Source organism: Camelus ferus, chromosome 21 (assembly GCF_009834535.1).
Source record: "Camelus ferus isolate YT-003-E chromosome 21, BCGSAC_Cfer_1.0, whole genome shotgun sequence".
Classification (NCBI taxonomy): domain Eukaryota; kingdom Metazoa; phylum Chordata; class Mammalia; order Artiodactyla; family Camelidae; genus Camelus; species Camelus ferus.
In genome coordinates this window covers 27,048,725-27,066,417 of record NC_045716.1, presented here as the reverse complement: position 1 = coordinate 27,066,417, position 17,693 = coordinate 27,048,725, and the positions used below count along the sequence as shown (strand labels likewise).

The 17,693-nt window shown below is 55.8% G+C and overlaps 1 protein-coding gene and 1 long non-coding RNA gene across 2 annotated transcripts in view; one reads left to right on the top strand and one right to left on the bottom strand.

Moving 5' to 3' along the window:
• Positions 1 to 673: 673 nt before the first annotated feature.
• Positions 674 to 17,693, bottom strand: part of IRF8 (interferon regulatory factor 8) — a 51,420-nt gene continuing 34,400 nt past the window's right edge. Inside the window, 9 exon segments of the mRNA XM_032464503.1 lie at positions 674 to 2,839; positions 3,413 to 3,528; positions 4,380 to 4,440; positions 4,442 to 4,767; positions 6,388 to 6,435; positions 7,421 to 7,526; positions 8,728 to 8,816; positions 11,159 to 11,342; positions 16,111 to 16,285. Coding sequence (XP_032320394.1) covers positions 2,663 to 2,839; positions 3,413 to 3,528; positions 4,380 to 4,440; positions 4,442 to 4,767; positions 6,388 to 6,435; positions 7,421 to 7,526; positions 8,728 to 8,816; positions 11,159 to 11,342; positions 16,111 to 16,285 — 1,282 coding nt within the window. The 3' untranslated portion in view covers positions 674 to 2,662.
• LOC116658776 lies at positions 7,522 to 11,653 on the top strand. The gene is made up of 2 exons (XR_004314078.1): positions 7,522 to 8,880; positions 10,683 to 11,653. It is a non-coding gene; the product is annotated as an uncharacterized LOC116658776 (long non-coding RNA).

Here is a 17,693-nt window from a genome sequence, read left to right as displayed (position 1 = left end):
TGACTCACTTCCAAGAAACCAGCGATTCGCCTGCCTGCTGCGTTTCCCCGGGCTGTCAGCCAGCCAGGGAGCTTAATCAATGCTGTGCGAGCTTGTCCAAAGGCCTCGCAGACCGAGCTGTTCCCCCAGGACACAAAGGGCAGCAGACCTGTGCCTCAGTCTCTTCGCCTGCAAGCGGAGTAAGAACGGTCCCGGGCTGGGTCAGTCTGTCCTGGGTGGTCCGGGGGCGCATCCCATGAAGCCATCCCCTTGACCCTTTCAGACCAGGCCCCTGGCGTCCCCGCTGTATCCCTGAAGCCCAGCATGTGTGCGTGCGTGGAAGGAGACACTCCCCTGTCACGGGCAGCCCTCCCACGGGGCTCTTCCAGCAGCTTCCAGGGGCTGAGCGCCAGCCTCCTGCTTTCTCCCTCCAGCTGGCTCACAGAAACCCAAACGTGATCTTAAAACCCCTCAGGTTTTGTAAAAACAAGATGTGCCCCCACATTTTCTCCAAAGAATTCTGTATGATCTGCAAGTCCCCATACCTTTCTGCTTTTGTTCTGGGAATGGGTGAAAAAGAGCCAAAAGCCCTTCCAGGTGAGGCGCAGCATCGTTTAGCATTTCCCTCTTTAAAGAACCTAGAATCTGCTGAAAATAAGATACTTGACAGTGACTTAAAAAAAAAAGGCACACATCAGCTTTAGAAAAGCATTTTAATAAAAGTAAAAGAGATCAATAAACATCTATAATGGATACAAAAAATAAATATTCACTCAGCATATTAGAGATGTGCGCTTAACATGGATTTGCGCCACGCACTAAAGCCCACTGTTATCGGGCAAAACCTCAGGAACAGGTACGTCATCCTTAACGTAAGGCTGGCTTTGCTGGCTCGAGAGCAAGTCGCTTTTACTGGCATTATCATATTCCCATGTGAATTCAAACACAGCTGAAGAACACACAGGGCTGAGCCTTGCTGCAGCCGCACCTCCAGCCCCTCTGCAGGAGTGGCAGTGGGAAGGATAAACGGGCATCCTTTATTCTTTGGCTTTTCAGATTTTAAATCAGGGACTCTTACAGCTACAAGGCCACCATGTTGGCTGAGCTGGGGCAACCCTCTCCCCCAAACCCCAACTTCTCCCACTTCTCCAAATGAGGGCTGACTGCAAGATTCTGGGCCAGGGCTGGCATTGAACCAGGCTGGGAGAAAAAGTAGAGAAAAAATTCTCTCCACCCGAGGCGGGAGAGAAGCAGACAGACCCTCGCCAACCCACCAGGAGTCTACACCGACTGTGGCACTGACTCAGCCTAATCCACAGACTATGAGGAGCAGGGACCCTGCAGGCCCTCAGCCCTCGCCTGCCCCGGGGCGTCGTACAGACTGACAAGAGGCCCCGATCTAGCAGGTAAGACATTTTGTTTTTCAGAGAAAAATGTCCTGGTGCTTTTTAACCGTGCAAGTTACAACGTGTGTTACACCGCACATCGGAAGGCCAGTGGGGTGACGTGACCCGGTTAGCCAAGCCGCTGTTGCAGGCTTCTGCCCAGCTTTTGATTAGTTCCATGATTTAGGGTAAACATCTGTACACAGCTTTGGGTAGTAGTTGCATCTTACTTGCTGCTAAATAGGGTAAGTTCTTCCAGGGCTGAAACTGGGACGTCCATTGGAATCCCAGCTTCCCACTCTGAAGGGTGGGAGCCGGTGCGCCCCAGGGCGCGCTACAGCTGGGGCCCAGTGAGCGGGGAGAGGACGGCGCAGTGTGGCCAGGCCGCTGGGGCTGCGCCCGAGGTGCCCACCACTGGCACTGAATCTAAGGCACAATCAACATGCTTGTACAATCTGCAATTATTTTTTGAGCTTGTGGTCTATATCTGGCCCACTTTATCAAAAAAATGTTTTTTTAAGCAGTTTACAACAGGACAATTAACTTAAAATAGGTCAGTTAAAAGTACAAATATTTTTAAAACTGGTCGAAATCATTTAGAAGAGAGGGAGAGGTATAATTACAGAAATGAAAACATAAGTTTAGCTCTCAGCTTCCTTAAGGCGAAAGGAAAAGCCTTCCCTGTGTGAAGATGAAAACACACCAGCTCACCTGGCGATGGAAATGGTCTCCTGGCGCCAAATTCTAGGCAGAATGTACAGTCTTCTAACAGTCCAAGAGTTTTGCTTTCACTTATTAAAGGGAGCCTAGTATCCAAGTATTTTTAAATCCTATTAACATGCTTAAAAGTAAAAAGACACTTCACATTGAATCAAGCATTTGAAATCATAAGTCTATAGCTCTAACCAAAGGTGATCTTCCAGTCCATATTTCTTTACTGGAAACAGCTATTTGCCAGTAAAATTGAATGCCAAATCTCTGGAAATATCAAGTTTCTCAAAATGCTGAAAGAATCATAGCAACTAATGATAGGGGGAAACGCAGGAAATAAATGTCTTGGTTACAGGTTACAGTCAGAGCATCCAAACCACTTGGTGTGAGTTTCCACGTGTAGGTCTGCATTTCAGAAGTGGGTCTCGGCTGTGTTTCCCTGTCACGTCCTCAGAGGACACCCTCACCAGATTAAGGGCAGAGGGAAGCGTTCCACCCAGGCCGAGTGGTCCACCTCCTTAAATAATTACGATAGTAATTGCAATAAGGTAAAGGCTAGATGCGGGTGGGGTGACCGAGAGAGAGACTTAAACTGTGATCTGTTGGTTTTCTCTGAAAAAAGGTCTCTGGTGTGAGGCACAAATATCTGGAAACATCCGGAAGACCTGGTCTGGCTGGGGCTCTTCGGGGGCCTGCATCATGGAGCCTGCGCTGCAGCTCTTCCCTGCTTCCTCCACCAGCTGCCGGACATAGAGCTGCTCAACCTGGAGGGACAGTGCACAAGGCCAGACTTGGAGGTGTGAAGTGAGGTAAGGCTTTCTCTGATTACCCCAGTCCAAAGCTATCATTCAGAACCTCCACGTGAGTCCCAAGTGAACCCAGAATAGGCAGATGGAAAGAAAGAGCAAGCAGTATTCCTGCAAAGACTCCTATGAGTACTCTCCCCAGATTGTTCTGTTCTGGCTGAGGTCCAGAATTCCACCATTAGAGTTTCATTCCTTTGACTAGAGTTAAGGGCTAGCAAAGCCCTAATCAGTCACTTAGACCTTAAGACAACTGAAAAGGTGGACTCTTTCTGAAAAAGAGGTTTTGATTTTTTTAAAAAACCAAACAGAAAAGAGTGGAAACACATAGATTGTGAGAGTCCCAGAATTGGAGAAGAGGGCTCAGAGGTAGAAAGAACCTATGTCCCCCACGTGAAGGTCTCACCAAGGCCTGCCTCTGCACACAGTAGAGTCCCCAGTCCTGGCCACCTGTTCTCCAGACCAAGTATGAACTGGGTCCAGATGTGCAGGCGGCAAGATCTGGCCACAAGCCCTGCAGCTGCCCGTTCTTACCTGCACGAGAATGAGCTTGGAGCGCAAGGGGGTCATATCTGGAAACTCCTCTCCGAAGCACAGCACTGCCCTGCCGTCAGGGAGCCGGCCCTGGTGGCTGTAGAACTGCTGCAGCTCTGTGAAGACACCAGGGGAGGGGGTGGCGTCCCCAGCTCAGGACCCTCTTTGACACCAGGGGAGGGGGCGGCGTCCCCAGCTCAGGACCCTCTTTGACACCAGGGGAGGGGGCGGCGTCCCCAGCTCAGGACCCTCTTTGACACCAGGGGAGGGGGCGGCGTCCCTAGCTCAGGACCCTCTTTGACACCAGGGGAGGGGGTGGCATCCCAGCCTCACGACCCGCTCTGGCAGGTAGACGCCTCAGGGCTTTCGCACCTGAGCTCACACACACCACTTTGCCCACCTTTCCAGGGCCTCCTCCAGGAAGCCCCCAGGAGTGCACTAGCCAGGTGGTAGGAGAGGCCTGAAACCAGCTCCAGCTGCTGCCGTTACAGGGAGAGGAGCAAAGAGCTTTGGGGGCACAGGGGAGGGAGCCAGCTGGCAGCTTTGACTGGAGCCAGGCTGACTGCTGTCACGTTTTGACCTTCCAGGAGAAACTCGCAGGACGGGGTCCAAGCCACACGCCTCACAGAGCAGCCTCGGCCACCGGCAGCACTTCCACGCACGGGTGTGGTCCCAGCACTCAGCGCGTCCACCATGCAGGGACTGCGCCAGATGCCGGAGGTGGGGCCTGCGGCTGCGTTTCTAACTGGCTCCCAGGGCCGTGGGGACAGCCCACCACAGAGCAGCGGGCGCTCACTTCCTAAGTCCTCCGTCGGCTGCGTGAGGCAGCGACCAGCACACTGCACACGCGGGCAAGGGAGGGTCCCCCCGGCGCCCGGCCAGGACGTGCCCGCGCTCCAGGGGCGGAGGACACGCGGGAGCAGGCGGGGCCCTCCAGGCTGGGGGCAGCGCGGCCGGCGGTACGGACCTCGGAAGAACTGGCTGGTGTCGAAGACCTTGACCACCTCGTCGCGCTCCAGCTTGTTGGGCCCGTCCCGGCCCAGCGTAGGCGTTGCCGCTGTAGAAGACGCGGCCCTGGCACAGCCGCTTGACCAGCAGGCCCTGGCGGCTGCTGTGCAGGAGCACGCCGCGCTCCAGGTGCCCGAACAGCTTCCGAGTCACCTGCCTCTGCCGCTCGCTGGGGATGGCGTCCGCAGGCGGGAAGCGCACCAGCTCCAGGCCCTCGGGCCCGTACAGCTTGCCACCAGGCAGGCCAGGCTGGCTCAGGGACAGGCGGCAGCCGTCAGGACAGGTGGTGGTGGTCTGGCCCACCAGCTTCCCCCCGTAGTAAAAGCTGATGACCATCTGGGAGAAGGCTGTGGGAAGACGAGGACAGGTCAGCAGTTCCCTTCTGTGCAAACATCCAGAGCCTGCCTTTCTCCCAAACTCAGGGGCTGGCTTTTTGGGGGCTGTGGTAGTGACCGCCCCTCCTGCTGTAGGACAGCTTGGGCTCAGAGAAGGTTCGAGGGCCTGAGCAATGACCTGCACACCCAATGGCAGAGCAGCAGCAACTCACCAAGGCCACCAGGCAGCCCCGGTCAGCTCTCCGTGCGGCCCACAGCAACCCCATCCTGCTCCCGTCCCAGGCGCTCGCCCCCCGCGGGCGGCCCTGCTGGGACGGTCTGACCACAGGGGCAGCACAGGCGAAGATCCCAGGAGTGCGGACTCCAAAGCTCGGGGAGCAGGGCAGGCGGCCCCACCACTCTGTACCCAGTCTTCCCATCGGCAGAGTGGGGACAATGGCACCCGCACCTCTGCGTGAGGGGGCCGAGCGCCCATCTTTGTGTTGGGCACATGGGGGCACCGCACAGGCGGCTGTTAGACACATTGGGAAAACAGACAAAAGAGGAGCTACAGAGTGCGTCCCGGCCTTCCAGCGTGGGCCAGAAGCCGGAGCTCTGGACCTATTAGCACATTGAAGCCTCACAACGACCCCGATGGAGAGACTTCATAACTGCACCATTTCCCAGGTCAGGAACCTGAGGTGTAGACAGGTGAAGGCCCTGGCAACACAATTGCTAGTGGGGGGGGGCACCTGGATTCACCCCGCCTGGCGGGGCCATGCTCTTCGGCACCGAGCCACACCGCCAGCTCCAAACATCGCCTCCGCCCCGATCACCTCGACTCTGTACAGCCGAGAGTGCACGCTGGCGGCCACAGGGCATCTGCACCTGCCCGCGCAGTGAGGTGTGTTAACTTGCACTTGTCTCCAGCATTTTATGTGGCCGGGAGCACGGATGGGACAGCCTGGGGCCAGAGCCTGGCTCTGCCGCCCATGAGGTACGTGACCCAAGGCTTCTGATAATAATGGCACCTACCTAGAGGTGGTGGAGCAAGGAGACGAGGCCATGAAGGTCTCAGCAGTGATCCCGGCACCTAGCTAGCCAGCGTGCATTTATGTCAGCCACCACCATCACCCCCAGCACCATGGCCACCAAGACCACCATCAACACCATCATTATTCTCGTTGTCATTATAAAGTTGGGTTTGGGAGAGAGTAATGGAAACTGACACCAGTGACATTCGTTGACCAACTGTGTTCCTCCCAGAAAGCTGTAATAATAACACCGCTGTCACAAGCTCGGAGGTGGTGGTCATTACTCTTCCTACTTCATAGATCAGGCGCCTGAGGTTCCAGGTGGTTCAGTTACTCCCCCTGGGGCCACACAGGAGGGGCAGAGCTGGTCTGTCCCCATACTCTTTCTCCCCCTAGTTACGCCTGTAAAGAGCTCTTTGAATGTATTTGTTGGCCGAACCCAAGAAGAGCCTCAAAAAGACCAGCCACGTGCTAACTCCCAAACCACACAGTGAGGAGGAGGAAGCAACTCCCAACTTCGGACGCCAGATCACCCTCGTCCACGGCCCTCGCAGACCCACAAGGGGCCTTCAAGTTGTGTCCTTAGAGGATGCCCACCCCACCCCCAGCACCTCCGTACCTGAGTGGTGCGCATCGTAGGCAGTGTAGCCCGGCACCAGGGGCAAGCCTGGGGAGAAGGACGAAAACCAGTTCAGACCCAGCCAGACCCAGCCACAGGATTCCGCTGCATCCAGTGTCTTCCTTCCCGACCCAGTGGCAAGATTCCTGACCGTGTGGCGGTGACACTGGGTCTACACTTCTTCCCCAGCCGAGGGCCTGCTACCAGAACACGGCAGGACTGTGCCCGCCACCCAGGCCTGGTGTCGGAGGGGAGCCGGGCCCAGCGAGCGCTCCTGGAGCCGTCGCTGCAGCAGAGTCGGAGCAGCTCTGCCCCATACAGCCTGCCGGCCTCAGGCCACTGGGCCAGCTGTCACCTCCCAGGCCTCCCACAGCGGACAGTGGGGGAAAGAGGTAAAGGAGGAAGCAGAGGGGTCCCTGCCCGAGGGAGGGAGGGTCGTTTCAGGGAGGGGGCGGGGAGCATCAGAAGCTAATCAAAGGGCAAATGCCTCGTTTGGTCCTCATGACCCAGTGGGCAGGTCTTGGTGTGCCCATTTTACAGACAAGTAAACGGAGGTTTGAATAAGACATGCAACTTCCTGACCTGGGATTTAAATTCAAGGTTCCAAGCTCTCCCCCTCTCCAGACACCCTGAGCTGCCCTTGGCTCTGAGGGCTCTTTTGTGTTGTGAATGACTGACCAAATGGGCCAGTGACCCACGTGGCTTGGAGCTGCGTCTTCCCTCTGGCCTTGGAGAAGGTGGACCCGCCCCTCCGCCCACCTTTCCCAGGAGCACAGTGGGGAGCGCCACCAACTACGTGGGAAGGACACTGGGCAGTGGTGGTGGTGACAAGTAGGGGCAGAGGTGTGGATGGGCTCTGCCTTGGGGGTTAGAAGCCATGGCAGCTTTTTGGGCTCAGTCACCTTCAGTAAAACGGGTTACTGTAGCCCCACTGCCCCACCAACCCCGGTGGCCGTAAGGCAGAAAGGACTGAAGGCTGATAGCCACTGAATGTGCATGGCACCCACTCGCCAGCCCTGGGCTCCACCCTCACCTGCGCCTGGCTGCTGCAGCCACCAGTCTGGGAGGAGCTGACTCCTGCAGGCCTCCGGCGGGGAGGGGCTTCTCTTGACCATCCCCATGTACTCGTCCACGGAAGGCTGCAGGCAGGGCCGAGAAGAGCGGTGCTGTGACTGGGACGCCAGTGCTGGTACAGACTTAACTAAAACCTTGGTGTCATCTCTTATCACACGCGATGAAGGAACGGTTTCACTTTGCATCTTGAAACATCCAGGACAGTAACTCTACCCAGCTTAGCAATTAGACCATGGGGCCAAGTCACTAGCCTCTCAGGGCCCCGGTAGGTTCATGGGCCTTTGACATGGACCTGCCTGTTGTATAACCAAAGGGCCAGGTCATCCAGCTGCCCTGATACCCAGGGGAAGCAGGCGAGTCCTGGGACACCAGTGAATGGGGAGGCTGGACGAACTCTGCCACACTCCACGGGTCGAGATTTTCACTCTGACCAGTTCCTTGAAGGAGGTGGATAATCCATTTAGGAAACGTTTTGAGTTCTGATTTTCCTATGACCCTGGTGTGCCAGTCCAACTGAGTTGGCAGAAAAGCCTTGTACGGGAAATGGGACATTGCTGGAAAGAAATGAAGCCAGGAATTCGCCGGGTCTGCTGCCAAAGCCCACCTGGAAACTGAATGGCTGCTGTCGACAGGGAAGTCGGGCAGCCTACGGGGGCTAGGTCACGTCACCTGTTCTGACATCAGGCCACTCTGAAGGCTTCTACAACTGCCACGTGAGAACTGAGAAACTTTCTAGAGCACCAAACCACCTTTTGCCAAAGCTGTGGGATCATTTTAGCCGGGCAGTGCCGGCCGGGGACTATTCATGAAAACTTAGAAGGCTAATGGCAGCTAAGTTAGTGTTCAAAAACCCACGCATTTTGCCTAAGGAAACCCCATCAAGCCTTTACTTACAGCCTGTTAACTATGAGTTTGTGTATAATTCTAACAAGCCTGCTTCTATGGCCTTTCCAACCCATCAAGGACTAAACGCTGCAACTTACAAGACAGGCAGCCCGCCAGCTAGTACGCTGATACCCGAGCAGCATCACTGCACGGCCGCCTGCCTGCCTAAAAAGGCAGGGGAGGATGCGATGCCAACTCAAAATGGTGACAACAGAAAGAGTTCAGAGCCTGAGGGAGCCTCGCCATGCAGAGCAGGCGGCTCCGCACCAGCCCCCGGGGAAGGGCAGGCTGCCGGGCACAGGCGGCTGAGCAGCGGGTGGAGGCCGCCCGGCCTCACCTCCCAGCTGGGAGAGCTGGTCCCCAGGCACGGCCCCCACTCACCTCCTTGATCAGCTCGTCGATTTCGGAGCGCCCGCACTCCATCTCCGGGGCTTCACTCACACAGCCAGGAGCCGCCACGCCTAATTTGCCTATGGAAAACCGGACAAGTGCATGACAGAGCGCTGAGGCATCACGACCGCCCCCGAGGCCACGGTCAGTGGTTTTTCTAAAGGCTAGGTTGAAGGAAATAAAAGTCCGTACGCGGCTCTGGGGGCTGGGGAAAGGCCTAGATGCCGTTTTCCCAGGCTGCCACAGCCGTGTGATCAGCAAAGTCAAAAGAGAAGTTGGCCACTGTGTCCCGCACGCACAGGACAAGGGAGCACTCGGGTGTCTTCCTTCTGTTGGCCGAGATGAAAATGAGCTCCTGTCAGAGTGGCTCTATACCCGACAGAGGTGAGAATTACAGGCAGGGGCATCTAAAGACATGCAGAGGTTTCCTGCAGTGTGTTTGCAGCTCGGAGTCTTCTTTTTTTAAGTTAATGGGCAGGAAATCTCTTTTTGGCCTTTCCAAATATACACGTGTGCATCTGTGGCGCCCACACGGTGGGCGCGCCGTGGAGGCTCACGGAGGCCCAGGCTGGACCCGCCTGCATCAGGAGCCGTCTACAGGCACAGGAGCGTTTCCACCTCAAGCACTCTGGACCTGCCCCTCCCCCCCAGCCTCTTCCCCAGCAGAGACTAGCCTAGTGGGAGACGCATTATGACCAGCAAACACTTGTCTGTTGGAATTCATCAGTCCCAACCATCTAAACTGGGATGAACCGACCCACTGTTTCATCCCGACTGAATTTTGATTCCATTTTGATAGATTTGAGAATTCATGCAGCAGCTCTTGGTGGGGAAGTAGGGGGCAGGTGGGGGCACCCCCAGTGCAGCCTGCAAACCACTGAAGTACAGAGGAGAGTGTATCCATCTAGACACTATGCAAATACAGCGCTTCTCTGCCCCCGAGAACCTGCTGCTTCTGTAACACCGCCCCTGCAGGTGATGCTGGCTGCGCGCCACACTGTAAACAAGTTAGGGTCACCTGCCAGTTCAGGCTCGGCTGATCTTGGGGGCAGGGAATTAAGAGAAACTTCTGTATTCTTTCAAATCACAGTTTACTCTGTGAGGTGGAGAAATTACCCAAAACTGGCAGGAAGGAAGGGGGCAGCAGGCAACCTCGAGCGTGAACGCAGCGGTGTCCCTGCGGGGCAGCTGCTTCTCCGTGCGGAAGGCCAGCCTGACTTACCCCTGATTATGGGTCAGGGCTCCAACTCAGCACAGTTAGGTGTTAGTTCACAGGCATTTAAAGCTACAAACGATCAGCAGGAAAGATCACCGCCCCAGCACGGCTCTGTGACCCGGGGGGACACGCATGGGCTCAGCTCGGCCTTCCGCCTCCCACTGACCCTGGGCACCAACATCTCATCTTCCATCAAGCAGCCTTTGTCGTCGTGCTGGTGCCCTTGTGAGCGAGGGAAATAGCTCCCCAACCTGGGCTCACCAGCTTCATTCGAGCCACGATTTTAACTTTTTTAGAATTACATGTCAACATTTTCGACCTCCCTGCAGTGGGGAGAGCACCCCCAGAATCTCAGGATTTATGCCCAGCCCGAGGCAGGTTTCGAGGGTTCTATTTCTGCCCCACATTATCAGGCTAGTAAATAGGCTTCTAAGGAGAAGAGGATGTTGGGCCAATACTCTAAGGCTACATCAAATGGCCAGAAAATCAGCAAATCAAAGGAATGTTTTAAACCAGTGACAGTGATTGGATCTCATCTCCCAGGCCAGCTCTGACCTACAGCAGCTGCTCAGCATGCTTCGGAAGGGATTCCGAGGCCAGAGCAGAACTCAGGCAGTCCTGCTTGGTTAGCAATGCCTGATCAGAGCGTGGGGAGCAGGATGGGGGCCTGTGAGCCAGGGGTCCACTCTTCTGCTTTAGTCGTCTCAGAATCGCTCTCGTGATTTTACAGCGGGAGGAGACTGCAGGAATTACCTTGTCCTGCAGTTCCTGGACAGTGGTCAGGATGGAACAGAGCGAAGCCTATCCGCCCTCCAGCAACGAAGCCGGCCGGGCGCGGTCACCCTCTGCCCTCCGCCCCGGAAGCCCGCCGGTCCTCGTCTACTGTACGCTGCCCCTGGCTGCCCTGCAAGTTGCTGGGAGACAAGGAGCCCCTCATCCACACCTGCAGGAGCCCTGCGCCACCCACTTCTGAGCCTCCCAGAGGCGCCACCACGTGTTCCTGGTCTGAGCAGCACAGCCAGCAGCCACCCCCCCTGCCCCCCGCCCCAACTGCCACCTCTCACTCGACTGGAAACTGCAGAAGGAGACCTCGGCCTCTGCTGGTACAGAGGAGGCAACTGTTTAGCTAAAAGCACTTGCCCCAGACCCCGTGGGTGGCGACTTAGACCCAGACTCTCAGGCTGAGGGCACCAAAAGGATAGTTACATTTTTGCTCTTCCTCGGGGACGATGCGGTAAACTTTGTATGGCTCAGAAATGTCCAGCTGGGACCGATCGGTCACTTCCTCAAAATCTGGGCTCTTGTTCAAAGCACAGCGGAGTCTTGTCTTCCACGTGGCAGGTTCGGCCTTGTCCCCTTCCTTAAACTTCCCTTTAAAAACTGCCCAGGCCTGAGGGAAGAAAAGGAAGCACATGATATATACAGCTGTCACGATGGACAGTATCTGCAGACCTTTCTCGCCCTCCTGAAAGTCACCTTTCTCTGGCCACTGGGTGGCAGGGGAGAAGGGGGGGGAGAGGAGGAGGAGGAGGAGGAGGAGGAGGCTGCTGCGCTCCGTGCCAGACAGGGCAAGCAAGAAACACAACACAAAGAGGAAGTTACACTTGCTTTTTCAAATCAACCTCTGGCTAAGGGAACATTTGCAAAAAGTCTGAATGTGTAATGGTGACAAATAAAAGATTTTATTTGTAGGGGAAAAAAGTCTGAATGTGGTCATCCCCTGCCTTGCTACTTTTAGCAGCAATTTTGTTTTGCACTTTGGCGTTTATTCTAACCCTCCCTACCCACATCCCCTCCTATGCCAGGGTACTGTTTAAAACTGTGGGTTTTTCACAGGTCTGTTTTCTGACCTCTCCAAACCTTAGAATCTACACCAGGACCACATGTTTCCAGCTGGAAACTTGAAGTTAAAAGGTAAGATGGGGCAGTATTAGAAAAAAAAAAATTAAACCTGTGTATGGGCACAGTTTTCAGATTTCAAAACTGGAACAGAGTGATTAGCAGGCTGCTGTCAGGCAGCAGCAGGTGTGTCTTCCAGCCTAAGATAATACGAGGCCTGGAGGGAGTTCTCAACCCCACTCAGGAAAACAGTTACGAGAGGTGCCTTTCCCAACATGACCCAGCCTGGGGATTGAAAACCAGCCGTTCTGACTTCCAAGGGATGTCCAGCACACTACGGTCAGCAGCGAGTGTTTCGCAGCTTCTGGCACACACCAGTCCCTGGGGAAGCTAGGTACAATGCAGGCCCGGGCCCTGGCCCTCGAGAGTCCCTGCGGAGCTGTGGGTTAGGCCTGGGAATCTGCACCATTAGCCAGCATCCCAGTGACTGCAATTTAGGAGGCCACGCTTCCAGAAACTTGGTCGCGGCCCTGTGAGTCCCATCCCCACTGTGAGTCCTGGCGCTTTCCCCAGATAGAACAAGACCTTACAGTCCAGTGCCTGTGGTCGCTCCTCTGTTGATGCCCTGAGCTCAGAGTTTGCATCTCTGCCCGAGGGAGAGAGACTGGAAGGGTGTTCCTCCTAATGAGCTTGAGCCACGCCTTCCTCCCGCAGGTGCACAGTCCCCTTTAAAAACAGGCTTAGAAGTAAACGGTTCTCAATCCTTTGCAATCTTTTTTTCCTTCATCTAGCAGCTGCATCGCAGACCATGCATTGATTTATTTCTTCACACAAATTTAAGAGTAAACCACATACACCCTGAACAGTAATGTCAAATTTGTATTACGTTAAATCAGTTTCTCTACCAGGCACTACGGACATTTGGGGCTCTGGGCACTATGGGGAGGCTGGCAGCACCCCTGGCCTACCCACTAAATGCCGGTAGCACCCCCACTCCTGGGGGTGACAACCCAAAACATCTCCAGACGTTGCCATGTGTCCCCCAGGGAAGTAAGGTCTTGACGTGCACAGTCCCATTTGAGAACCACTAGGCTGGTTAACCCACATCACAGGCAGACCCGGGAGAGCCTGCCTGTGGGGGCCGTGTTGGCGCCAGCCAGCGCATGAGCAGAACTGCACAGCCGCAGGGCCCTGGCGTGGTCACTGCCCCATTCAGAGCTCACAGTCTCAGCCCGTAAAGCAAGCCAGGACATCCACAGAGGAAAGCAGGACCCCGTGGCCGGGACGTGTACCAGGCTGGCCTCAGGGTCCCCACTGCCGACCTGCCAAGGCCTTTTTGGGGCTCTCTGGGTGGCTTGAAAATATCGACTTACTTGGGTGATCTCTCAAAGCCCTTCATAGCAAATACTAGACAGAACAGAGTCATTGGAGGCCCACCCTAACAGCCAGGCGGCGGCCCCTGTCCGCACTGCCGCACGCTCGCCAGGAGCCAGCAGCTAGCCCAGGACCACGGCTCTGCCCCGTTTAACACTGTCCATCCTCGTGCTTTAAAAACCTAATGCGAGTTGCTTCCTCGGAGGCCAACTGACCCTGAAACAGCTGCTGCTGTGTGATGTCACCAAGCCTGTCGGTGGAGGGACAGCCCGGGAAGCACACCCCTAACCTCATGAAAAGGAGGAAGGCAGAGTACTTTTTAAAAATAAGTCTCCGTGTGCTCAGGGACAGCACACTGCGAGCCGACGGCTCCCCCATCGCCCATCTCTGGTCCACGCCACGAAGCTGACTGCAGCACGACACCAGCAGGCAATGAAGGACACTCTGGTATAAGCGGCTTCTTACAGCCCACTCACTGAGGCAGGGAAGCAGGCTCGTGTTTTTTTCCTTAACTCAAATTTTTGGTAAGTTTTCTTTCAACGTTTGAAACAAAAGTTTCTCTACTCGACCAGAAAACCCCTAAGGTGGCTCAAGGCCCAACTGCTGGCTTCCTCCCACAGCAAAGCTCTGCTGGCTGGACGCAGCAGAGACATGCCCCTCGGAGGATGGAAGGGAGCTGGACTCAGGGACGTGCAGACCAATCCTCCCACCAACGTGTCCCCACCAGCCCCGCTGTGGCCCTCTCGCTGGCCGCCTGGCTCAGGGGGACACCCGGCCCCGGCCCGCCGCCCATTCCTGCTGAGATTGTGGACTCACCAAGATTGCCACACCGAGCGGCTGCGTAATCAACGGAAACATTGGGAATCTTGCACATTTTCCTCAATGCTGTTGAAACGGCCGTGAAGAACGTTGCATAAGATGTATAAATCTGGGGCTCTATTTCATTATCCTCTGAGCAAAAGCTGGAGCAGGGAGCAGGATGAAGGGAGAGGCCTCGCGTCTCCACCAGCAAGACCCAAGCCAGGGCTGTGCAGCCGCAGGTCCAGCCTGCTGAGGGGGCTGTAGTGGTCAGAACTGCGCGGGGCCCTCAGCACCCACCCCTGCTGAAATCTGTTCATCCTGTCGGGCTCAGCTCCCAGCGGGGCTCTCCACGGTCAGGGAGAGGGTGCCCCTGGGGGGGCAGATACCCGGCAATGTTGGGTGCCTTTCTGGTGGTCATAGTGGGGCAGACGGTGCTACTGGCATCTAGTGGATTGAGGCCAGGGTGCTGCTTAGCCTCCTACTAGGAGCACAGGACGCCCCACGAGGAATGATCTGGCCCCGATGTCCATGGTGCCAAGGAGCAGGAGACCTGGCTTGTAGCCGGCTATGATCGAGAATTCCCAAGTAGACCTTGGGCACTATTAAAATTTAGCCATTCCCAACGGAAGCTCCCCATGATGCCAAAGGCAAGAAACTTCTACAAGAGAGGAGTCCACACTGCCACCAAGAATGGATGCCCAGGCCCCTGCCCCGGTCCTTCCTTGACGGGAGGACTGGCCAGGCCCCCTGGAGGGTGAGTGCAGGATGCCGTGTGCACCCACCTTTCCTGCAGGGGCCAGCACCTGGCATCCAGCTGTCTGAGAGCTCTGAGACCTGGGTTACACATCAGCAGAACTGCTACAACATGCAGCCCCCCAGCAAACATCAGGCAGGGACTTGACGAACTGAGATGCCTCATAAGCCAGCTTAGACGTATCTGTGCTCCGCTCTGAGGCCCAAGTATGATCTCTTGTCATTTGGGTTTTGTGTGTCAAGGACAGTCATCTGGGCTAAGAGTCAGAGGCTGTGCTGGGTCTGCAGCCTTTCTCCTCAGTCATGCACACCTGGGGTCTGTCCTGGCCCCCAGTCCCAGCCTCCCACTCTTCCCCACACTCACTCACTCACCCCTCTCAACTCTGGCCCCCAAATGTCAGCAGAACAGGCACACACAGCAGTGGTCTGCACCCCAGATTCTGAGCCAGACCACCTCTGGTCTGCCAGTTTGCAAATGTGGAAGTCTGGGCTCACCTTGACCTGGGGCTCCAGATCCCCCCGGGAGTGGGGCCTGCACACCTGGAGCCTTCAGGAAGCCCACAGGGGACTCTGATAACCAGCGGGGCTGCCCTGACTCCTGGCTCCTCTGCCTGAATCGAGGAGAACAGCCCTGCTAGGAGCTGGGCTGCCTGGGTTCACACAGTGGCTCCATTGTCCGGGAGAGCCTGGACAAGCCCCTTCTCCTCCCCACAGCAAGGACGGGAGCAGCACCTCCCGCACTGGGCCACGGGGGGCAGACAGACACAGCGCGTGGGCCGGGCCTGTCGCGGCGCGGACTCCCCGTCAGCGCTGGCTGGCAGGATGCACATGGTGGAACTAAACAGCAGGTCTCTCCATGCATGGGGGACTGACGGTTCTCAAGGGAAGGGGACTATTTTTAGACGCCCGCTGCAGGTCCAGGACACCCACGTGACCCGGCCCCGGAAGCAATGGCAGATGGTATCTCCCTCATCGGAGCTGACCCTGCGCTGCCAAGCAGAGGCAGTAACTTTGGAAGAATGAAGAATGAAACCTGTCCTAGAATTCTAAATGGAATTTAGGTGATAGCTCAGGAGAAAAGGTCTTAAGTCTCAAGGGCCTCAAAGAAGTGTCTTCTCTCTGTGTTTTCTTGTCCCCACCAGTAGTGCAGAAGAAAGTGCCCTCAGCTTCCTTGTTGGAAAAACAGTATCCAACTGACCAACAGTATCGAACTGACCTCAGAGTGATTAAATCATGCGATAGATGTAAAATCGCCTAGTCTATTTTTTGAGACCCATTTGGCACTCAATCACCATTTGTTTTTAAAAAATTGGATTAATTGTCAAGCAAACAAGGAAGACATCGCTTAACGCCTCCCTGTGCCCGCGAGGGTGGGGGGCCCCAGGCGCTACCTTGAAGATCGAGGCGTCCACCTCCTGGTTGTAGTCCTGCTTGCCGGCATGTTTCCACGGGATCCGGAACATGCTCTTCTCCTCATTCTCCCAGATCAGCCCCGGGTACATGGCACTGTCGATTTGTTCGATCAGCCACTGCCGCAGCCGCCGGCCGCCGTTTCGGTCACACATCCTTGGAGAGAAAAGGCACGTCCTGTGATGTTACAGATTCTGTCTCACTATTCCCAGCACCCCACATACTGCAAACAGGAAAACCAGAGGGTGGCGACCCAGGTGCCTGGCCGGAGGGGCGGTGGGGGGAAACCCACAGGTCCGGGAACTCTGGGCCACCTGCCGTGAGAAGACAATGCCTGCCGCCAGGACCTCCAGCCCCAGCGAAAACTGAAAGCTCCCTGGGAAATCCGCAGCTGTGCGTGGGCCAGACAGCACCCCCACAGCCACCACCGACAGACCTGGCTGCGTTCTTTCCAGCTTTCACCCCACGTTCTTTTTCAGGCAAACACAACCGCATCTGAGAGCGTCGTTCATCATTCTGTTTTTTGCACGAGATGGGGGAATCACTTCGACCTTTTCAGATCCCTTCAGCGAGCAGCCCATCACTCAGAGCCCTTTCCACCACTGAATGCCCAGCCGGGCCAGCATGCGTGAGCAAATACAACATTTGTGCTCTCAGAGAAAGAGGATCTTTTCTAGACTGCTCCTTCACAGCAGGGCTGGGAATGAGAGAGCTGGGGGCCCACGTGAGCCCTGCCACCTCCCAGCTGGGTGACCCGGATCATCACTGCGCTGCAGGCACACGTACCAGGATGACTGCTGGTGCTGGGCGTCATGGCAGCAAGGACTCAGACGACAAGTACGAAGCACCTGCGATAGTGCCTGGACCCTGGAGGACTCTCTCTAGACAACAGAAGCTGTCATTACATCCCTCCTTTCTTCCTTGGGAACTCATGACCAACGGGGAGACAGTGGACAAGAGTGAGGAAATTAACCACAGTGACGGAACAGAGCAAAGCCAGCCTCTTCCAGAAGGCACCAGAATCCAGGGGCCTCACCGTCCTGGGGCGCTCAGAGACATTCTTGGGAAGAATATCCTTGCCAGAGCAGATGGCTTTCCCAGGGGCACAGAGAGAGAACAACCACACCGTATTGACTCCAGCCCGTTTACAAGAACGGTGGAAATCCCCTAGGCAGTTGGACAGACGCCCACCCAGAAAAGAAAAAAAAAAAAAAAAAAAAGCATTTCTGTTCTTCCGATTAAAATGTGACCTCTTCAGGCAAACAAGTTTGAAACAATCAGCAGTGACAAGACATTATGTCCCAAGAACAGTCACATCCAGAGCCACCCTGGTCCATAAAGCAAGAAGTGTGTGTTCTGGAGACTCCAGCCACCCTGCAGACGGCCGGGAGGTCGAGAAGGAGTCCAGGTCCCGGAGAGAAGGACCTGAGGGCCCGGGAGTGCCAACTCTTAACTTTTTCATCCAACAACCCAAGCTGCCCATTTGTGGATTCAGAAAGGAGTGAAGTGTGTGAAATGGGAATTGGACTTCGACTGGGAAACTGCAGACTCCAGCAAAGGCTTT